The sequence below is a fragment of the Gracilinanus agilis genome, chromosome 1, assembly GCF_016433145.1.
Source record: "Gracilinanus agilis isolate LMUSP501 chromosome 1, AgileGrace, whole genome shotgun sequence".
Classification (NCBI taxonomy): domain Eukaryota; kingdom Metazoa; phylum Chordata; class Mammalia; order Didelphimorphia; family Didelphidae; genus Gracilinanus; species Gracilinanus agilis.
The window spans coordinates 800669996-800691218 of record NC_058130.1 but is presented as its reverse complement, the minus strand read 5'-3'; the positions used below and the strand labels follow the sequence as shown (position 1 = coordinate 800691218).

The 21223-nt window shown below is 53.1% G+C and overlaps 1 protein-coding gene across 2 annotated transcripts in view; it reads right to left on the bottom strand.

Moving 5' to 3' along the window:
• Nucleotides 1-21223, bottom strand: part of RABEP1 (rabaptin, RAB GTPase binding effector protein 1) — a 45876-nt gene that overhangs the window by 11817 nt on the left and 12836 nt on the right. The window contains exons 1-5 of one of the 2 annotated variants that reach the window (XM_044675265.1): nucleotides 19529-19608; nucleotides 19121-19249; nucleotides 11004-11207; nucleotides 6639-6799; nucleotides 4352-4471 (exon numbers count right to left, since the gene is read on the bottom strand). In XM_044675265.1, coding sequence (XP_044531200.1) covers nucleotides 4352-4471; nucleotides 6639-6799; nucleotides 11004-11207; nucleotides 19121-19249; nucleotides 19529-19580 — 666 coding nt within the window. In that variant the 5' untranslated portion in view covers nucleotides 19581-19608. Of the gene's footprint in view, nucleotides 1-4351; nucleotides 4472-6638; nucleotides 6800-11003; nucleotides 11208-19120; nucleotides 19250-19528; nucleotides 19609-21223 lie in introns of those variants that run through there. The other variant, XM_044675271.1, reaches the window with a different exon arrangement.

The window sequence follows — 21223 nt, the reverse complement described above, 5'->3', positions numbered from 1 at the left end:
ACCGAACTGCGGCTGCCTCGGGGCCCCGCAAAGAAAGCCAGGAGGCAGGAGCCGAGGCACTCGGGGCGGGGGGCGGGGGGGAACAAGCGGACAGCCAGGCTCAGAGGAGGCTGGGAAGCCCCCGCCAGGACCAGACAGCACTGGGCAGGGGCACGAGCAGCCGTGAGCCCGCAGACGGACCGGCCAAGCCGTGCAGAGCGGGCGCGGGGAGGCGAGGGACGGGCCTTAAACTCGGGGCTGTGGCTGCAGGACTTTCTCTGTCCTCGTGGCTCCAAGGGGGGCGGCGGAGCAGGAAGGGGCTCACTCTTTAATCCGTCACTCTAAGACAGAAGGGCTCATCCAGGGTCACAGAGCTGGGCCGCAGGGAGGGAGAGAAAGCAGAAAAAGGCATTCCTGCATGCGGAGGGCTCTCTTATCTCCCCTCCCTGCAGCCTCTTCTCCAGCCTGGCCTCTCCTCCTTTCCTCCCTAGTCTAGGCCATTCCACTGGAGTCAGCGGGCTTGGGTTTGAATCCTGCCTCACCACAGGTTCAACTTTCCTCATCTACAGAATGGACAAAACAACTTCTCCCTTGCTGGGTCCCTGGAACCCCCCAAAGGGAGAGAGAGTCAGCTCTCCCCTCGACTGGGCTCCGATCTCAGGGTCTCTCCCCCAAGCCCACCCCCTCTCCTCCCTCCCCACGAGTCTCCCCTCCCTGCTCGGTCTGTCACCCACCTTCCTGGGCCTGCTCTCCATGGCAGCTCCTCCTCCTCCAAGCAGTCTCTCCCAGACTCCTCCCCTTCCCTGGTCCCTGCTACCCTTCAGGCTCCAGGCCAACCCCGGCCCCAGGGGAGGGAGGATGGGACTGTCCAGCACAGGGAAGGCCCTTCTCCATTCTCCTCCCGCCTTGGCCAGCCTCCCCGGGCCAAAGGGCGGCTCTCATCTCCGCCTCCAGGATGGGGCCCGCTTTCTGCCTCTCTTTGCCAGGCTTCCCCCAAGCTCCTGCTCACTCTCAGAAGCTCTGAGGTTGGGGACACCCTGCCACACCCCTGCCCAGTGGCCGGCTCACCCTCTTGGCTCCCCTGCTCCTGGCTGGGCCCTCCCCACCCCTGGGACCAAGGAGGGCCGGTCAGCCCCCACCCTGTCCTAGGCACAGGGACCCGGGGGTGAGAGAACAGGCGCCCAGGAGATCGGAGGGGCTGAAGGCCCGATGGGGGCTCTCTGTCTCTGCGTCTACAGCTTGCCACGTTGCGGGGCACCCGCTGGTCCTCGAGGTTCACCCTTGTTGTGGAGAGCCTCCTGGACCCCCCTGGGCTGGAGGACGGCACTCCAGGAGAGCCAGAGAAGGCCAGAGAAGGGAGGAGTCCCGTGTCAAGAATTCCGGGGAGGGGCGCTGCCTTCATCCCAGGCCTCAGGCTGGGGGGGGGGGGGGCAGGGGTCTCCCTGGGGTGGGGGAGGAGTTGGTACGGGACCCTAACAGGAAGCTGGGAGGCCTGAGCTGGGCTCAGAGGTCCACCTAGAGCCTGTCCAAGGGGGCGGGTGCTGGGCGAGCTCCGAGGGGCACTGGCCGGGGCGTGAACGGCTCCTCGCGTGCCAGCTGGCATCGCTCTAAGGACACAGGGAAGCTGGGAAAGGCGAGGGTCGGGAGAAGGAGGCGCTAGAACAGTCGGACCGAGGAGGGTCACCGAGAGGGAAGAGGCCAGGCCCCTGCCTTGGTGATCAAGCAAAGGGCCAAGCGTGGGGCGCAGCCAGAGAGACGGGGTGCCCCCGCACCTTTCTTAGAGAGCTCCTAGCGAGCACAGCTTCCTCCCTGGCACGATCTCACAATGCACGGCATGTTCTAGGGCCATTAGCCCATCTTTTCTCATTCCTGGGTCCTCATCCTTGACCCTTTTCTGGGAAGGGCCTGGAGACCTTGGGCAGGTCACTTGAGCTCTATTTCCCCTAAGCCACTGGCAAACTGCTCCAGAGTCTTTGCCAAGAAAACCCCAAGGACGGGTTGGCCCCAACGGAGGGGGCGGCCATGAGCCAACGAGCCCCTTTTCTTCTTGTTAAGAGTCTGGGGCTGCGCCGTGGAGTCTCCCTACTCAGACCCACTTTTTCTTCCTCCTTTCCTCAGTGGTGACCCAGCTGGGCCCGTTCCCATCCTCCATCTTCTCTGCCCAGTCGCCTATCTTTGATTCCTTCTCCGTGGAGGCACTGGGGGGGCCGAGGGGGTTCCCTTCCCTTCCCAGGCTCAGAAAGGGCTCCTTCCCCAACGAGCCCAGCTCAGCGCGGCTCCCTGCGTCAGCCTGACCTTGAGGACGACCTTCTAACGGTCTAGAGCGCGAGCCGGAAGACGGGGCTTGGGCGCCTCTCCTTGCAGCCCTCCACGCGTACAGAGGGCTCCTTCCCTTCGCTCACCCTCGATCTGCCCATCTCCTGGCTGCTTCTCTCCTGCCCACAAACAGGCTCGTGACCCTCATTGCTCTTTCCTCCCTCTTGAGCCTTACGAAGGCCGTCTCTGATCCATAACTTCATTTCCTTCCCAGGAATCCAGGTGGCACAGTGGACAGTGCTGGGCTCAGGGTCGGAAAGACGCGAGTTCAAATCTAAGTCACTGACTAGCCGAGCTCACGAACATGGAATTTGCCCAAAGTCACTTCTCCACTTTCTGCCTCAGTTTCCTCAACTGTAAAACGGAGATCACCTCCCTCCATGGTTGTGGTGAGGCTCCGACGAGCCTGTGTGCAAAGCTTAGCCCAGGCCTATTTCCTTCTGCCTTCCCTTCCCTCTTTGCCATCTGGCTTCATCGTTCCCCTGAAAGGCTCCTCTTCGTTGTCCCTCGTCATTCGGATCCCCGTCTTCTCTTCTCCCCGCCTTTCCCTCCTCCTCCAGGTCTGATGGCTCCTTCTGGATCCCCTAAGCAGGCGTCCAGTCCTCGCCCCCTCCTCAGGGCTAGGCTCGCCTCCAGCACCACTCCCAAAGTCCCAAATGGAAGCCATTATCTTTGCCCCTAACCCACCCACCCCGTCCCCCTTCCTATTACCAAAGAGGGTAACTCCACCCTCCCAAGCTCCTCACACATCGGTCAGCACCCTCAGACACCACCCACCCCCTGGACTACGGCAATAGCTGCCCAGGGGGGAGGAGGAGGTCCTGCTTGTCCAACCCTGCCCAAGTCCATTCAGCCACCAAAGGGCAGGCCTGTCCATGTGCCACCCCCCCCAGCTCAATAAACCCCACTAGCTCCCTATTGCCTCCAGGAACAAATAGGAGGCACTCTGTTTAGGGCCTCGCCCCCTCCTCCCTTTCCAGTCTTTCTGCATCCTACGCCCCGGCCTCCTCCAGGCCATCTCTCAGCTCTACACATTCTCTCTGGCTACCTCCAAGCTTCAAACACTCTCCTTCCTCCTTCCTTCTTCCTGGCTTTCTGGGCCATGAAAAGTCCCATCTAAAGTCCCACCTTTGTAGAGAGGCCTAGACAGAGACATGAAGACCCGAGTACAAAACCAGCCTCAGACACTTCCTAGCCATTTGACCCTGGGCAAGTCACTTAACCCATTTGCCTCAGTTTCCTCACCCATAAAATGGGGGTGGTAACAGCACTTATCTCCCAGGGCTGTGGTAAGGATCAAAGGAGAGAAAGGTTGTAGAGCAAGGAGTAACTAGGTGGCTCAGGAGAAAGAGAGCCAGGCCTAGAGACAGGAGGTCCTAGGTTCAAATCTGGCCTCAGACACTTTCCAGCTGTGTGACCCTGGACAAGTCACTTGACCCCCATTGCCTAGCCCTGACCACTCTTCTGCCTTGGAGCGTATACTTAGTATTGATTCCAAGAGGGAAGGTCAGGGCTTAACAAGAAAAAAAAGATTGGAAAGCACTTAGCAGTGTGCTGTCTGGCACACAGTGGAGCTATACCGATGTTAGCTACTACTCCGATTATCGTCTCACTCTTATTCTGCCTACAGCTGCTGGCTTGCCATCCCCTCGACTGCACTGCAGGGCCTGTCTGTGCCCTTTCTTTGTGCCCCCACCATTATCCTATTCCTTGGAAAAATGACTGCTCTTCCCGTCCTGGGGTCAGGCTGGGCTTTCTGGTCCTCCTCTTACGTGTGTGTTTTTGGAACCTGCGTCGCTGACCCCACCAGCCCTGCCTGGCCTTCTGGAAGGTTGAGAACTTGTCGAAGTTTGGATTGTCATGTTTAAGGTCCAAAAACATTTCTAAAAGAAAGCCAGCACTAGACTAGCTAACACAGAAGCGGGAGCCCCCAGCACCTAAAATACCCCACAATGAGGCTGCAGCATCCCATCCCGTCCCGTCCCGTCTCCTTTTTTTCCTACTTTCCGAGGGTTCCTCCTGCTCTCACAGGCCGAGGCAGGGACGGGGAGCTCACCTTGGACGCCTCCAGTTCCTTAATCTTCTCCTCGGCCTCAGTCAGTTTATCCTTCAGAGCCGCAATCTCTTTCTCCATCGGCATCACCACAGAACGCAGTTTTTCCGCATCCTCTTGGGCCTGAGGTAAACAAAAAGTACCCCAAAGTTCTACTCGGGTGTTTTAGCCGATAGCAAAGGCCCAAAGAGCCCCCAGTAACAAACACCTACTACAGTCTAGACACTCATTTTCTCATGCATTGTCAGAACTGAATTCACCCAGGAACTGTAAAAGGCCTGCCCACTCCAACACAATCCATAGAAAGTCCTAGAACCGTGTTGGCAAGCCCATGGCACCGTGTGCCTCTCCTCCCCCTCTCCACCCCCCCCCCAGACAATGTTCACATGCCCCGCCCCTCTGCCCAGCAGCCCAATGAGAGCACTTCCTCCCTCCCCTGTCTGGGGTAATGCGGAGCACTCACAGGTGGCTTGAGGGTGCTGTTTGGGCACGCAGTCCCTAAAAGGTTCACCATCACTGTCCTAGCATTCCTTACTCGACATCTAGCCTCTGCCCATGTCAGTCCATCCTTCCTCCACCCATCTATCCAACTGCCCAGTCACACAATCCATCCACCCACCCACCTGCCAACCCTTGACTCCCTCCACCCACCCACCCATCTGTCCATCTGTCCAATAAGCACTTTGCCTGGACCTCTCCTTTGTCTTACAGTCATTCCAATTCGTATCTTCCCAGGCCCTTTGGATTGAAAATTCTTTGAGAGGAGAGATCGTGCCACTTATTAAATATTTTTGTACCCTCCAGGCTGGCCTAGGGCCAAGTAGGAAGGCAGGGAACATCACTCTGCCTAGAGGATCCAACCCCAGGCATATCAAATGAGATTTTCTGGCCGGCTCTCTCCTATAAAGAAACTTGGACCTAATGTAATGACTGACGAAGAACAAGTTGGAAGGACTCAAGATGGGGAGGAAGGAGGAATTAGGACGAGAGTGAGAATGACTCCGCACGACCTGCCGTCACCCATCTCTGCCCCCAAACAACCCCAAGGATCATCACGGTTGGCTTCTACTTCTAATCGGGAAAACAGGAAGGCAAAGCATGGAGGAGGAGAATTCTATCCTGAGGTGCTTTGGAGCCATTGAAACTAGAGGACGGCCGTCCCGTTTCCAGGCCTGCTCCCTTGGGACGGAGGCACCCTGGATCTCCCTGTCATCCCAGCAAACTTCATTTCCCCAGTGACTTCCGTTGCAAATGTAGATGAACGGGAGGGAAGCCAGACAGAGTTTCATTTCGAAGCCCTTGGAATGGCCCTTGTACCATGTGTTAGAAAAGCAGCACTTCTGGCAGATAGATGGGCGCCATCTTTCTTAGGGGGAGAAAGAAAAGCGAAAGTCTTGGGTGAAGCGTCTTTAAAAACGAAACCGAAAGGAATTCTGAGGTTTTCCTGGGTCTCAGAAAGGCCTCCTGGCTGGCCTTTTGTTCTGGCTTTAGCATGGGCTTTTCTCGATAGCTTTCCCGAGCCTCCCTCCCCTGCCCGTAAAACAGAGTACGGTAAAGACGAGAAAAAGAGGAGGGAGAGCCCACATGTGTGACGCGTGCTTTGACAGGGTCTGAAAGCGTGTGGCACGTGTGACCAAGGGCAGGCTGGCTTTGTCTTCTCTCCGGCCAAGCTCCCATCGTCTGAACATCTCGATGATGGCGATGGCACGCGTGGCCACCGCTCCTTCCCTCTCGGGCTCAGCCCGCCCCCCCAGAACAAGCTCATCGCTCTGTCCTCCAACGAGGGGACTGGGGGCGGGCCGGGCCCCCTTTCCTCTCCTCCCCCCAGTGGCCAGGAACTTCACTTCGCACCATGAATTTGAGAAGGACGCCACCTCTCGGCACAAAATTCACCAACAGTCGTGCAACAAACCGCTGCCTTGGCTTTCCCCTGGGCCAGGAGCAACTTTAGAGCACCTCCATCCACCCAGGCTAGCCAGTGAGGAGGCTGCTTATGGTTGTGCATGCCGACAGGAGGACCCGGGCGCCCTGGCCCAGGGAGTCTGTCCCGCTTGGCCCTCTGCCAACTGGCCTTGGCATCTGTTCGGGGCACAGGCCTCCCTTCTCAGTGACCTCAGAGGGTTGAACGTGGCTGTCTCTGCTGCTCCCCAGGAAATCTCTTGGACACGTTCGTGGGAAAGTCGGGCCCCCTCGGGCCCTCTCAGCCAAACGTCACACCCCAGTGTCTGCCCCCCAGCTGCTCCTCGGCCGAGGCCACCTGTATGACTGCATGGCGAACACGAGCATTTACCTTTTTCATCTCGTTCTCCAGATTTTCCTCCTCCTGCTCTTCAGACAAGCGTCTGCGTAAGTCGGCGATCTCCCTTTCTGCGGCTTCGCGATACTGGGCCCACTGCGCTCGCTCCTGCTCCAGCCTGTGGTGAAACTGGTGTTCATAGTCACGGACCGTCTCTACAAAATGTCACAGAAGAGAGAGAAGCGGGGGAGAGGCAGAGGCGGGGAGGAGGGACAGAGAGGAAGAAGGAGAGCAAGAGGGAGCACCCTTCTAAGCATGTTGTCCGACAAGACGAGCACATTACAGAGACAACCCCCAGGTCTGAGGCCACCCTTTAATCCCTAAGGAGGGAAGAGGCGTCCCCGAGAAAGCGGAGAGGGCCGAACGATGGGCCGGCAGGAGGGCAGAGCCGCCCTCTGGGCCTATGATAAAGTAAGGGAACCCCCGAGCCAGCGGCCATCCAGCCATGGTCTCCTTTGCTTCAAATGGCCCTCCTCAGGTCCTGGGGAGACTGCCAGGCGCCTCCTCACCAAGACCCTTCATTTCCGCCTCATCCAAGGACCAGAGTTCCTGCTGAGGGCCAGCAGGCGCCCTCAGAAAACCCCGGGAAAGAACTGTTCTTGCAGGCATCCTTTTCTCCCCAAGAAGATTCCCAGATGGCAGCAGGGGCTCCCTGCTTCTGGGCCTATCAAAGGGCCGCCATGTTCTCTGGAGATACAAGGCTCAGGCAGGCTGCAGGGCTCTCCTCCTGGGCCCCAGCTGTCCCCTGTCTTGGCCGCCTTCCATCACCTCCTACTGACTCGGGTACTTGACTTTCTTGTCCGCACTGCGCACAGACTAGATGGTTCCTCCGTGACCCTCCGTTTTTATCCAGACTTTCTCTACCCGACCTCCATGCCTGGTCCTGTAACCTCCCTCCAACCCCTTTCTGCCTCCTTTCATGGGGAGTCACACAGCACCTGCCCCTGCAGGCACTCCAGAAATGCTCGTCCTTCTCCCCAAAGCAGCCCGATCCCATCTCCTCCAGCAGCTTGGCCCCCCCCACCCCGGCCTCCTCGATCTCTCATTCATCTTCCATCTCTCCCTGGCTCCTTGCTGCTCCCCGCTGGGTGCAAACGTGCCCCAAAGGCCCTCCGCTGACCCTCCTTCCTTGCTAACTCGCCCCACGTCTCTTTAGGAGGCCTCCTCACTGCACTCAAACTCCTCTCCGGAGTGGCCAGTGATCTCTCGGTGCCCAGACCCAGCCGCCACCCCGGCAGCCTTCTAGATTTAGGGACCCGCCTCTCTCTCTGGCTTTTCCTCCTCCCTCTCCGCCTCCTTTGTCCGTCCTCCATCCACGACTTGCGAGGGTAGGTGTCCTTCAGGGATTGGTGCCGGGCCCTCTTCCCTTGGGGGCCTCAGCGGCTCCCCCGGATTGAATGGCCATCTCTGTGCCGACAATCCTCAAAGTCCCCCATCTCGCCCCCACCCTCTGTGCTCTCCTAAAGCCTCTCCTCTGAAAGGCCTGTTGTGTATCTCAAATGGATGTTCTAGAAGCATCTTAAATGCAAGGAATCGACCCCGGAACTCCTCATCTTCCCCCACCCCTTCCCTATCATTACTGTGCACAGCCCCCAGGCTCCCGGCCTAGCGGCTGTCCTGGACTCCTCCTCACTCCCCCTTCTTTCCCTCTGGCACTGCCCTTAGCGTGGGGGCTCTTTTCTCGACATCCGCTGCCCCCAGTCCCCAGCTCTGCACACTGGGGCCACTTCAAACTTGGTGCATCTTGGGGTGGCTGAGGCAGCAGCCCCGTGGACAAACATTCACAGCCAGCTGAGCCCGTCCTTGGCCTGCCTGCAGTCGAGGCTGCTTTGGTACCAAACAATCCAAAGACGCCACATAGAGACAGTCTTCGCAGAAGCCGAGAGAATCGACAGACGGGCCTGAGGAGGGCACTTCCGGGATCTAAGTGTCCAACGCGATGCCTGAGGGGCTGGCGGCCCAGAGGGGTCGGGTGACAGCAAGGAGCAGGGCGGAGGGGCCCTCGGCTGCCACTCAAACCACCACTTCCCACGGGATGGGTTTGGATTTCCTCTTTCCCTGGGAAACACGGGCGTGCTCGCTGTCACCGAGAGCAGGCGTGTGAGGTCGCCCGTGCTGCAGGGTCCTTGGGGCCGGCATTCGGAGAAGCCACAGACGAGGGGGCGGCTCCGCTCGTCGCCAGAGCAGCCTGCAGAGCCTCCCCGGCACAGACTTTGGAAATCAGGGTCTCCTCCACAGCGTGAGCAGCAGCAGCAGGACACGAGTGCTGAGCAGCCACAGGCCGCCCAGACACTTTCCTCCCACAGTTTGGGAGGCAGCGAGGAAAGGAGCTGGAGAAGCAGCCTCAGGGTGGTCCCCAAGGCCCTTCGGGGCACGACCCAGCATCCTTCCCCCTTTCCCGGCCATCCCAAGAACAGAGTTCTGGGCTCTCTCGAGGCCACTCGTGGCGGAGGCCAGACTCACTCCACCCAATTCCCTGGGAACCTGCCTCCCTGGCTGAGGGTTAGTCACGGGTCCTGCAAAGGCATTTCGTGAGACCGTCTTTTGCGAACAGGCTTACCAGCCAAGGGGACGTGTTATTGCGCAGTGGGGAGATGCTGCCTGGGAGGACTCTAGAGAAGCTTGGGAAGACCAGCACCCAAAGGTGGAGGGGGAAGCGAGCAGAGCCAGCCAGCTGACAAAGAAGAACACGAGTGGAAAGAAGCCAACACGAAAACCAAGCAAGGAACCATGGAGACCGCGCTCTGGCCCAGAGATCCAAAACCTCCTTCCTCCTGGCAGGGCCAGATCACCGAGTGCCACAGCCCCAGACAGGAGCACGAGATGTAGGCACTGGGGCGGCTCGGTCTCCCCTGCTGGTTTTCCTTGTTACAAGGCTGGCGGGGCCAGTTTTCTGAAAACGACTGCTACCGGAGTGGCAGCACCCCGGCTTGTCCAGGCAGGACAGCAAGCAAGAAGAGGAAGGTCGGGGTGGGCCCCGGAGCAGAGAACGGTAGGCTCTGAAGGCTGGGAAGGGCGTTTTTACCACAGCTGTTTGGATCAGAACAGGGCATGCCCACAGCACAGAACAGGGCCGACACTGGGCTAGAAAGGGCAGATCCTCAACAGAGACGATGATGGGAGTCCTGGGAAGACCCGGCTGCTGAAAGCTGGCCAGCCTTTCTAAAGAGGGGGTTGGTGCCCCCTGAGCTTGACTCTGGGGGTCACATTTGGGCCAGCCTAAGCTCCACAGAGTCACTAGCCTGGGAGATAGCCTGGGGGATCCTGGTCACGCAGACAGATGTGGGGAGCCGAGGATAGAGTCAGAGGTCAACAGCCAGAAAAAAGGACTCTTGTCCCAGGGATCTGTGTGGGGTGACAGAGTGAGGATCTGAAAAGGTCCTTTCCTCACACTGGACGCTTTTCCATTTCTTGGGAGCTTTGTGGACGGCTTTGTATTTCTTCCTTTGACACCTGCCTGTGCACATCTTCGGGGTATCTGTCAGCTGGAAATGGCTCTGATTCATTCTGAAAGTTCCCTCCAGGTATCTTGGAAAGGAGCCTCCATCAGAGAAACTTGCTGCAGATCTGCCCCTCCCCGCCCCCAGCCCCCTTCTGATTTCACGGGGATCGTCGTTTCTCCTCTGGGATCCTCTCTAGCCCGTTGGCTCATGAACTCGTCCCCGGCCATAGCTGATGGGGAACTGCCAATTCCTTCCCCTGTCGCCATGTGCCCGTTCGGAGCTCAGGGGAGGACGTTGGTCTGTAGCTTTTTCTGCCAGACAGCTTCCCAGTCTTCCCAGCAGTTCTGGCCGGCACACAGTGAGGCCTTACCCCGGTAGCTGGGGCTTTGGGTTTATCCAGCGCCGGGCTACTGAGGTCATTTGCTTCTGTCTGCCTTTTCCCGGGTGACAGACGTCTACTTGGAGCCAGAGCCCGATGGCTTTTAAGGTGATGCTCCGAAGGACCGGCTAAGATAAGATTCTCTGGAATTGCTTCCCTTCGCCCTTTCTCCATCATTTCCCCTGACACTCCTGGCTTTGGCCCCTCCTTGCGTAGTAATCCGACTGGTCCGAGCTGCTCAAGAGATTCCGTTTGGGTGGCCACCTCATCTGTATTCTATTCGCCTGGCCCATCTGTCTGACTTTCTTTCTGGAAAGTGTTTGGAACTGGGAGTCACAGGGAACATGTTCTGCCTGAAGGCACGAGCCCAAGGCAGCCTAGTCTCCTTTACCTGGAGGCCACCCTTAGTCCCTTTGGAAGCTGCTAGCAATGCCAGAGGCTGCCTCCTTCCCTGTCAGATTAGCCCGCCTTCCTAGCACAGGACCAATGGCGCGCCCCTCCCCTCCTCAGCCACGGAAGCGCAGAGCCAACCTCTACCTTTCATGACGGCCTGAAGAGAGGCGACTTCTTCTCGCCACTGTCTCTTCACCTCATCTATTGCCTCTTGCTTGGTGTTCTCCGACACCGTGGCGATGGCCTTGATGTTCTCCATCTCAGCCTGGGCTTCCCACAGCTGCGTCCGGAGGTGCCCGAGGTCATCCTGTGCTGCCTGCAGGACGGCATTCTGCCTTTTCAGGTCCTCTGAAGACAGGAAAGACTTTCTGTTAGAGGGGATGGGGGGGGGGGGCAGGGTGTGTGTGTGTGTGTGTGTGTGTGTGTGTGTGTGTGTGTGTGTGTGTGTGTGTGTGTATCTTGGGGCAGGGGAGGAGACATCCCAGACAAAACTTCACCTGGACCTCGAGAGGCCATAAGGACTTGCCCAGCCTAACAGCAACCGGAGCCGAAACAAACACAACTTAGCAGGCCGCTGACCACAAGGACCTCTTCCAGGGGGCATGAATCCATCCCAGGAAAACCCTAACTCTAAGCCTCCAGAGCCAAGTTATTAGCCAAGACTACGAGGAGCAGAGATCATGCTGGGGAGACAGAAAGAAAAGTCAGAGTCCTCCAGGAGGACCCCAGGGGGTCTAGCCCCCTCATTTTCCAGAAGGACAATAAGGAGGGACCATTATCTCCCTTTGACAGATAAGATCAGGGACTGAGAGAGCTGAAGTGATTTGTCCTCTATCCCCCTAGCCCCAGTCTGAGGCCAGATCAAAGCCAGCTCTTCTCACTCCAGGCCTTACACTCTCTCCATCCACCAGGCCAATCTGCCTAGAATGGAGGAAGGAGTTCTCAAAATAGCTCTCAAAGTCAAACACCTTAAAACTAGAAATGTGCCAAACAACAGCACTCTGTGCTGTGAGGAGAGGGGAGGAAACAACCTGCAGCCCAAGGGACAGAAAGGGACGACCTTTTGGAAAAATCAAGACCTCTGACTCCAGGGAGACAGGGCTCCATTATAAGGTTTGACTATGGTGGCTTCCACCTCCCTTTGTGAAAGGAGAGAAATGAACTCAGCCAATCCTCCACAATGGGGAAGGGACACTCTAAGAATCATCCTGAATTCTTGCCCTTACCAGGCCTCCCACCCCATATACAATATGGTAGCAAGGCCCAGCCATTTCACCTCTGGAGCCATCTTTTATCTATTTCACCTTTGTAATATCTCTCCTCAGTTTCATCTCTATACCATCTCTGATCAGTTTCAACTCAGTACCAACTCTCATCAATTTCACATCTGCAAAATCTCTCATCAGTTTCACCTCTGTATGAACTCTCATCACTTTCACCTCTGCAGCATTTGCCCATATGTCCTCTTCCCTCCTCTGACACTGCTTCCACCTTGGTGCAAACACCTCCCCCAGGGACTACTGCAATAGGTGTAGGAGGGGGTTGGAGGAAGGTCTGCATACCTCCAGGCTCTCCTCACTTAAGCCTTCCTCACTCAACTACTAAAATGATTTTCCTGAAGAGATCCAATCAAGTCACCTCCAGTGACTCCTTGATCAAATCCAAAATCCTGTTTGGCACTCAAATCCCTTCCATAAGCTGCCCTCTGAGCCTTCCTAGTCTTCTTACACCTCCCCCCTCCACCCCATATACTTCAATCCAGTGTCACTGTCCAAGACCCTCCATCCCTCAGCTGTGGGCATTCTCTCTGGTTGTTCCTCCGAGCCTGGACCACTCCCTGGCCTTCATCCTGACTTCCCTTAAGCACCCACTAAGATCGCATCTTTTAAAAGAAGCCTCCTCCGGCCCCTCTTCATCCTAGTGCCTCTCTGCTTTTCCTGTCCAGTTTGGTTGTATGGATCTGAGTGCCTGTTGTCTGCCTCTTCTTGCTGTGGTACACAGTCTTCTCCCTGACTGGAATGCTCTATCTGGTTCATCTCTGGTCTGCAGGCCTCCCTGCCTAGACCCCTCTGCCCACTGAATTGTCTACCTGGTAAAGTCACATCTGACCCAGAAAAAGAAATTATTCCACACAGGCACCCACAGCAGCAGTGGAGGAAAAGGTTGTGGCACCTGAGAGATGCTGAACTAGAAAAGGAATTAGGCCTGTTGGGCAGCCCCCAGGCTCCGGCGGGCTCCGCTGGCAGGGATCTAGGATCAGCACTGGAAGGCAATGAAACACCTATGGACTATAACACCCAATGGCAATAACAAGATTCCTTTATCAGAAAAGATGAAAAAAAGGAAAAAGAGATACCGTTCCACCAGGGCATAACACTGGATCAAAGTCTAGGAATACTAACTTTCTGTGGGTTAGGCTTTCGGGTCCCTAGACCTTTGAACCAACCAAACCCTGAAAATGGCCTCCTTGAAGGAAAACTGTCCCAGACTACAAAAAAAATCAATGCTCCTTCACTAACATATTGCTGATGGAGCTGTGAACTGACCCAACCATTCTGAAGGTAATTTGGAATTAGACCCAAAGGGCTTTAAAAGAATGCGTGTCCAGCCATACCACTGCTGGGTCTGTATCCCAAAGAGAGAAAAAAATGGGAAAGGACTTATTTGTACAAAAATATTTCTAGCTCCTCTTTTTGTGGTGGCAAAGAATTGGAAAGGAAAGGGCTGGCCCTCAATTGGGGAATGGCTGAACAAATTGTGGTTTATGATGGTGATGGAACACTGTTGTGCTATAAGGAATGATGAATAGGAAGATTTCAGAAAAAGCTGGAAAGACTTTCATGGTCTGATGCAGGTAAAATGAGCAGATGAGGAGAACATCGTACACAGTAACTGCAATATTGTGGGATTATCCAATGTGACAGACTTGAATACTCTCAGGAACACGATGATCCAAGACAGTTCTATAGGACTAATGGCAAAGAATGCTCTCCACCTCCAGAGAAAGAACTGTGGGAGTAGGAATGTAGATAAAAACATGATTTATCATTTGTTTATTTGGGTCTAGGATTTCAGGGTTTTGGCTCTACAAGATTATTTGCCTACAAAAATGAATAATATGAAAATGAGTTTTGCGTGATAAAACATGTATAACCCAGAAAAAAAAAATCAATGCTCCTTGCAAAGGGCTTTCTGTGGCAGATTTACTGAAGGGCTTGTAACAGTCACAGTGTGAGACGGAGACAGGAAAAGTACAATATACACCACCAAAGGGAATATTCTCCTGGATGAGAACACAGAGCTATCAAAGTGTGTGGACAGCTCTCTAGGTAGATACATATCCGACAGAATAAAAGACCAAATCACATGGGTTCAAAAAATGACTTGTTATAACATGAGCTCTTCACGTAGCCAACATTATCAGGAATATGAGCTAATATCTTCTTGACCCAGAGTGAGGTGGACCTTTTCTTTTTTTTTAATTCATTAATTTAGAGTATTTTTTCTATGATTACGTGATTCATGTTCTTTCCCTTCTCCCTCCCTGAGCTGATGAGCAATTCCACTGGGTTATACATGTATCATTGTTCAAAACCTATTTCCATATTATTCATATTTGCAATAGAGTGATCTTTTAACGCCAAAACCCCAATCATGTACCCTTTGAACCATGTGATCAGTCATGTTTTCCTTCTGCATTTCTGCTCCCACAGTTCTTTCTCTGGATGTAGATACATTCTTTCTCATAAGTCTCTCAGGACTGTCCTGGGTCATTTTGCTGCTAGTAGCAAAGTCAGTTACATTCAACTGTACTACAATGTATCCGTCTCTGTGTACAATGTTCTTCTGGATCTGCTCCTTTCGCTCTGCATCAGTTCTTGGAGGTCTTTCCAGTTCACATGGAACTCCTCCAGTTTATCATTCCTTTCAGCACAATAGTATTCCATCACCACCAGATACCACAATTTGTTCAGCCATTTTTCTTTATTTTTTAATAATAACAAAGAATGATTTATTGTCATTTTTAAAAAAAATGCAAAGAAATAAGAGAATCCAAAAATCGTTCTCTAATACTCTTCCCCCACTGAGCTCAAGACACTGACTTTAATTAGCTCTTTTGGAAGAGCTGAAGATAAAGAAGAAAAAACTGACTACAATAAAAAAATTTTTCCTATATTTTCTTTGTTGCAAAAATCTCAGTCCTCAATTGGTGGTCAAGCTGTTGCCTACAAGAGCCAACATGTTTTGAATTATCAATTCATCCTCCCCTGACAGAGAATGATTCACAGAATCACAGAATTTGAGAGCTGGAAAGGACCTCAGAGGCCATCTAGTCTAAGCCATGATACTTGAGGGAATGAAGCCAAAATAAAGATAATTTAAAAAATCTTTTTTCTTAAAGCACACCATCAAAACATGACTTGGAAATATTTAAGCAGAGCAGAACATCAGGCTACCAAAGGACACTTGAGACCAATATACACATATGGCTTTTAAGCACTCTTTAAATAAATCATTGAGACATGAGCTCTGGATTTCTTGCCTCTTCAATGGGTCAGGAAAGGAGGAGTGGGAGAAAGAGAGAAAGAGAGACAGAGAGAGGCCAAAATAAAGGAAGCTCATGAGGCTCCACACTCACAGTCTGCCCAGCACTCTCTCTCTTGTGCCAGCTAACTGGGAGGAGGTGTGGGAAACTTGAGGAGGGAAGAGCTCTGGTATAGCCCCATAGGAGTATGAGATAGCGGTCAATTGTGAAGGAAAAAAAGGCCTGCTGCACTGAGAGCCCAGTTGAGGTTGGATAACATGGAAATGTGCACATGCACACATGTATACAAACATGTAGTAGCTTTCCCTCTCGCCTACTGGACAATAAATGAAAAAGGAAAGCTATCGAACAAATGCCTAGTCCAGCAAAACCAACTCCCACACTGGCCATGTCCTGCCGCCTCCTAGCCAGAGTCCTCCAGGTCCTGGCTCCCAGGCACACAGATCAGAGGTCCAGAGGCTTTCGAAGCAGTTTCTCTGGGTGGAGCGATCCCCACCTATCTATCTGTCTAGCTTTGTTTCTACCATCAAGGCCATCCTCGCTCTGTCCTCTGACATTGTCCATTCCATATTTCCACGACCCGGCAGGGCGCTTCGCACAGAATGAGTGTTTAATAAATATTTCATACCCCAATTTTTCAGCCATTGTCCAAAAGGTGGTTACGCCAGAGCTGCTGTCAGAAGTGTCTCTGAACATGGGGGTCTCGTTCCTCTTTCTTTGTACTCCATCAAAGCATAGAAAATGTAAAGTGCGCTCCACTCAAAGCCCACACAGGAATCGGGTGGGAGAGGCATATTTCCAAATCGCTCCATGCCTACCCAACATTTGCCACTCCAAGTGGCTTTCGTTTTCATTTCTCTATTAGTGATCAGGAGCATTTTTTCCTTTTACTTGTTAATAGCTTGGATTGCTTTGAAAATTGATCTATTTGGGTCTTTTCTTTATGTTCCTATTGGGGAATGTCTCCCATTCTTATGCATTTTAGTGCATTGCCTATAAATCTTGGAAAGGAGAACTTTACCAGGAAAACTGGTGAAATTTCCCCCCATAATTTACTCATTTTCCTTCTAAAGTTAGCTGGTTTGGTTTTGTTTCTGCAAAAACTTTAACATTTTCTATAATCCAAATGTTCCATTTTCTCTTCTGTGATCTTGGCTGTACCTTGTTGGGTCATCTGCCAGCAAAGCTCTGGAAGGTGATTTCTCCTTGGCTCCTCTAATGCACTATGATGTCACCTTTTCCACCCCACTCATGAGTCCACAGGGACCTCATCTTGGTATGCATGTGAGATGCTGGGCTGTCCCTAATTTTTGCCAGACTGCTTTGTAACTTTCCCAGCAACCGTCATCAGAAAGGAAGGCCTAAGACCCAGAAGCTGGCGTCTTTGGGTTTGGGGAACACGAGGCAAATGAACCTAGTGGCTAGCATTTGGGGATTCTTTCCAATAGTGTCAAGTGGTAAATCACTTAGATTGTAAGATCCTTGAGAGTAGACACTGTCATTAGGGTTAGGGGACAGAGTGGAGAAAGGGCTGGATAAACATTCACGTTCATTAGCGCTGCTGCTCTATCATTTTGCTTTCTCCACTTTATCTGTCTGTGCTTTGGATATCAAGACCACATTTGTAACAGATGCAGAGATTTGAAATGTGCCTCATTTTCCCATTATTCCAACAGTTTATATAATATTGGAATTGTTCTTTGAATGCGTGACAGATTTCACCTGTAAATAAATGACTGGTCATGAAATTTTTGTGCTCTATTAAATTACTTTATGACACTGGGTTATTCAAATAATCTACTTCTTTTTTATTAATCTGAGTACTTTATATTTTAAAAGTATTCATCTAATTTCTCTAAGTTAGCAGTTTTGTTCACACATAATTGGACAAAATGATTTCTGATTTCCCCTTCAATTGCTGTGATTTTTTTCATGTTGATAGAAAAAAATTGATTTTCTTCTCTTTTTAAAATCAGATGAACTATATTGTTTTTCAAGACAATTGGAACTTAGTTTTCTCAATTCAATGGTTCCCTTGCTTTCAATTTTACTAGTCTATTTTTAAATGTTCATAATTTCTACTCTGTGGCTCAGTTGGTTTTTTATTGTTGTCTAAGTTTCTTTTCATTGTGTGCCCAATTCACTGATGTGTTCTTTTTCTCTTGGTGATGAAAATATTTAAAAATATAAATTTTCTGACAAGAACTACTTCAGTTGTATCCCAAGCTTAAATCTGTTGCCATTTTCTTTGAAAACATTTTCCATTTTCTCTGTAACTTATTTTTTGATCTACCATGTCTGCAGAATTCTGTGATTTAACCTACAACTTTTTAATTCTTCAAATTCCCTTTGTTGAATATATTTTTATTGCTCTGTGATCAATAAATGATGTGTTGAGCATTTCTGTTTCCCTACATTTTGAGTGAGATCTTTATGCCTCATTACATGGTTGGTTTTGTAGTCGTGTTTCAGCCACAGTATATCTGAAAAATATGTACATTCCTTTCTATTCCCATTCAAAAATTGTCAGAGATCTAGCATCTCTAATCTCCCTGACTTTCTTGTTTATCTTTTGGTTAGAGCTGTCTAGGTCTGCAAGGGATAGATTAAGGTTGTCCATTATTATGTTAGTTTTATCATCTAATTTCTCCCACCAACTGAATTAACTTAAGAATGTAGATGCTTGCTATTAGGTATGTATATATATTACATTTTGATAGTGACTGGCTATCTCCAGTGCCTTTCTCTGATAATCTCTTTTCATCTTGCCCTAATTACAAGAGCCTTCTCTAAATTCATGATTGGTACTCTTTGCTCTAGTCTCTCATTTGAATTCTAGCTACATACTTGGGTTTGGGAAGGGGCTTCAAAAGAAGGAATGATCCTGAGAGGAGAGCAAAGACTGCTGGAAAGTAAGCAGGAGGGCTCCAAGTGGTCCACTTCTACCTCCAGGACCAGTGGGACAGGGCAGAAGCTGGGGATCCCCTGGGCCTCGTCTGAGGGAGGCCTCAGAGATGGGAAGCACACAAGAGGAGATCCCAGAGGCTGGAGGGGCTGGTCACTGTGGCCTAGAAATTCTAGGAGGCACAGTGGGAGGAGTGGGCGGCAGCAGGTAGGAGGAGAAGACAGTTTTCTCCTAAAAGGCCGCCCATTACAGAAGAGAGGGGAGAGAAAGAACTCTAGGTGGGGAGAGCAGTTCAGAGGGTCCTGGGGTTACTCTGTGTGGGTTTTAGAATCTTGGGAAAGTCAGATGGACCCTGATTCTCTCCACAAGTTTCCCAGGGCCAACTGACTTTCCCAAGATCCTAAAACCCTTCATCAACTGACAGAAGAGCTCTGCGGCAAAACCTGCAAAGCTGCTGGGCACCCTCTCTGCACCACATCTGACAGCTTGGTCAGACCTGGGAGGCCAGCGTAGGGGAGTGAGGTTCGGTGGCAGTCTATGGCCTCCCCGTGGGCAGAGGACACTGGTCTGGGCTTGGCCTTGGGCCTGCAAAGTACAGAGCAGGGGGCCCCGCCCCCAAAAGAATCTGAAAACCATTCGCACAGCTTCTCAGGCAGGAAGCTGCCCTTTCCCCTTGCCTTTCCTTGGCAGAGGGGGGAGCCCAGCACCTGATCCGTCCCACTTCCCGGCGTTCCGCAGCGCACTGGGCCGTGCCCGGGAAGTGGCATTTTTCTCGGTCTTTCTGGTTACCAGGCGTGGCTGCGAACTCACCTTCTTTGGCCAAATACAGCTCTTTAAACTTGGCTCTCTTTTGGTTAAATTCCTGCTCCAGCTGCTGCTTGGTGCGTGCAAATTCTGCATTGACTTTTTCCAGCTCTGCCACTCGTTGCTGGAGAGAAACTGAAAGACAAAGGAAGAGAGAGCCTCGCTGCTTCCAAAGCACCCCAGCTGGCGCATCCCGCCTCGAAAAGCCTCAGGGAGCGAAACCCTTTTCCCAAAGGGCGACTTGGGCCGGGCCTTGGCTCTGCCCAAACCCGACCCGACTCTCGGGCTCTCGGTGTGGGAAGTTGTTCTGCTCGACAAGGGTTTGTTTGTCTCGCTGTTGTGGGGCGGAGGAGGACGGGGAGAGAAAAGAGACGAAAATGAAATGAAAACTCCCAAGCCCCGGCCGGGGCTCACCATTCCTGGAGCCGCCTCCCAAGATCCCCAGCGAAGTCCCTTCCCTGCCCATCGATCACTGCCGAGGCTGACCTAATCTCTTCTGCTCTCCAGACCACTTGTCGAGAATATTCCACTCTCAAGGAGGAAAAGCAGAAAGCCAGGCCTCGCTGCCTCCTACGAGGCTGGCTAAATAGGGGGGACGCCGGCACCTCGTCCATTCCAGGGGGCAGCCCGCCAGCAGGCGTGAGTTTCCCTGTGGCCGCCCCCCATCCCTGCAGGCAGAGTGGCAACGCGCTCTACTGGCCACACCAGGCCCCACACGGATGGGCACCGGGGATGCCGCGTAAGTACGGGCAAGCCCCGGCCCTGGCGTCGGCAGTGAGAGGCTCCTGCGTGGAAAGACCCCATAGAACGAAAACCCGAAGCTTGGAGACAGGAAAGACGATCGCATGACAGCCCCGCGGGCCCTTCCGCCCCGGCCAGCAGAGTCGCTCTGCTCCCTGGCCAAGGGCTCCTCCTTCGCTGCCTTCCCATCCTTGAAACAAAAGGCCCCAGACACCCCCCACCCCCACCCGGCCCTCCCAGCTCTTCTACCCCTCACCCGCAGCCTCTGGCAACGTCCTGGAAAAAGCTCTGCAGCCCGGCTTCCTACCTCATCCTTCGGCTTCCTACCTCATCCTTCGCCTGCCGCCGCCCTCTCCAAAATGCAAACCCTAACCTTCTCCCAGCCGGCGGCTCCTCGGCCAAAGAGAGGTGAGGGCTAGGGAAGTGAGCTTAAGTGACTGGCCCAGAGTCACCTAGCCAGGATTTGAACCCAAGACTTCCCATCTTGACTCTCCACGAGTCCACTGAGCCACCCAACTGCCCCGCAATGACGTCTTCTTGTGAAATCTGGCCCTTTTCTCGGTCCTCGGCCTTCTAACGGGATCCACTGCATCGGACCCAGCTGACCACCCTCTCTTGCTCCCGGATGCCCTCTCCTCTCTGCGCATGACACGAACTGTGGTGTTCCCTAGGGATGTCTGTCTGTCTGTCTGTCTGTCTCTCTCTCAGTAGCCTCAGCAGCTCCTATGTTCTAAGAGCAGCACAACGGTTCAGTGAGAGTGATGGGCCTGGAGTCAAGGCCCAAGTTCGAATCCAGCCTCGGCCTCCTCATCTACAAAATGGGGCTCATAATAGCACGCACCTCCCAAGGTTGTTGTGAGGATCTCGTGAGATCCTAAGTGCTTAGCCCAGCGCCTGGCACAAGGCAGGCATGACGCAAGTGCCAGCTGTCCCCTCGTCGCCCCACTGTCTGGATGCAGATGACCCTCAATCTCTGAGCTTCACTCGGGATCACCACCGGCACACTCGGCATTTCAAAGCAGATGTCCCTGAGACAGCTGGGACTCATGAGGCGCCCCTCCATTTCTGTCCAGCCTTACCCCTCACACCCTTATCTGGACCTGCCCGCTCTTCCTCACCCGCAGCCTGCCATTTCTCCCTTCTCCCTTCTCTCTCCCGGCACCGCCCACCACCGGCTCCTCCTGCCAGTGACTTTCCTTCCAGAGACCACGGTGGCTCTGCCATCCCCCCAGGGCCGGGGTTTCTGGACCTTTGGGGGCCCCAGACCTCCTTTCAGGGCTCGGAAGATTCCCAAAGAGACCGATTTATCATGTTTTAATCCCTGAAAAGGGTTCCAGTCTGACTTCTTTGTTAGGGTTTGCCAGCCCT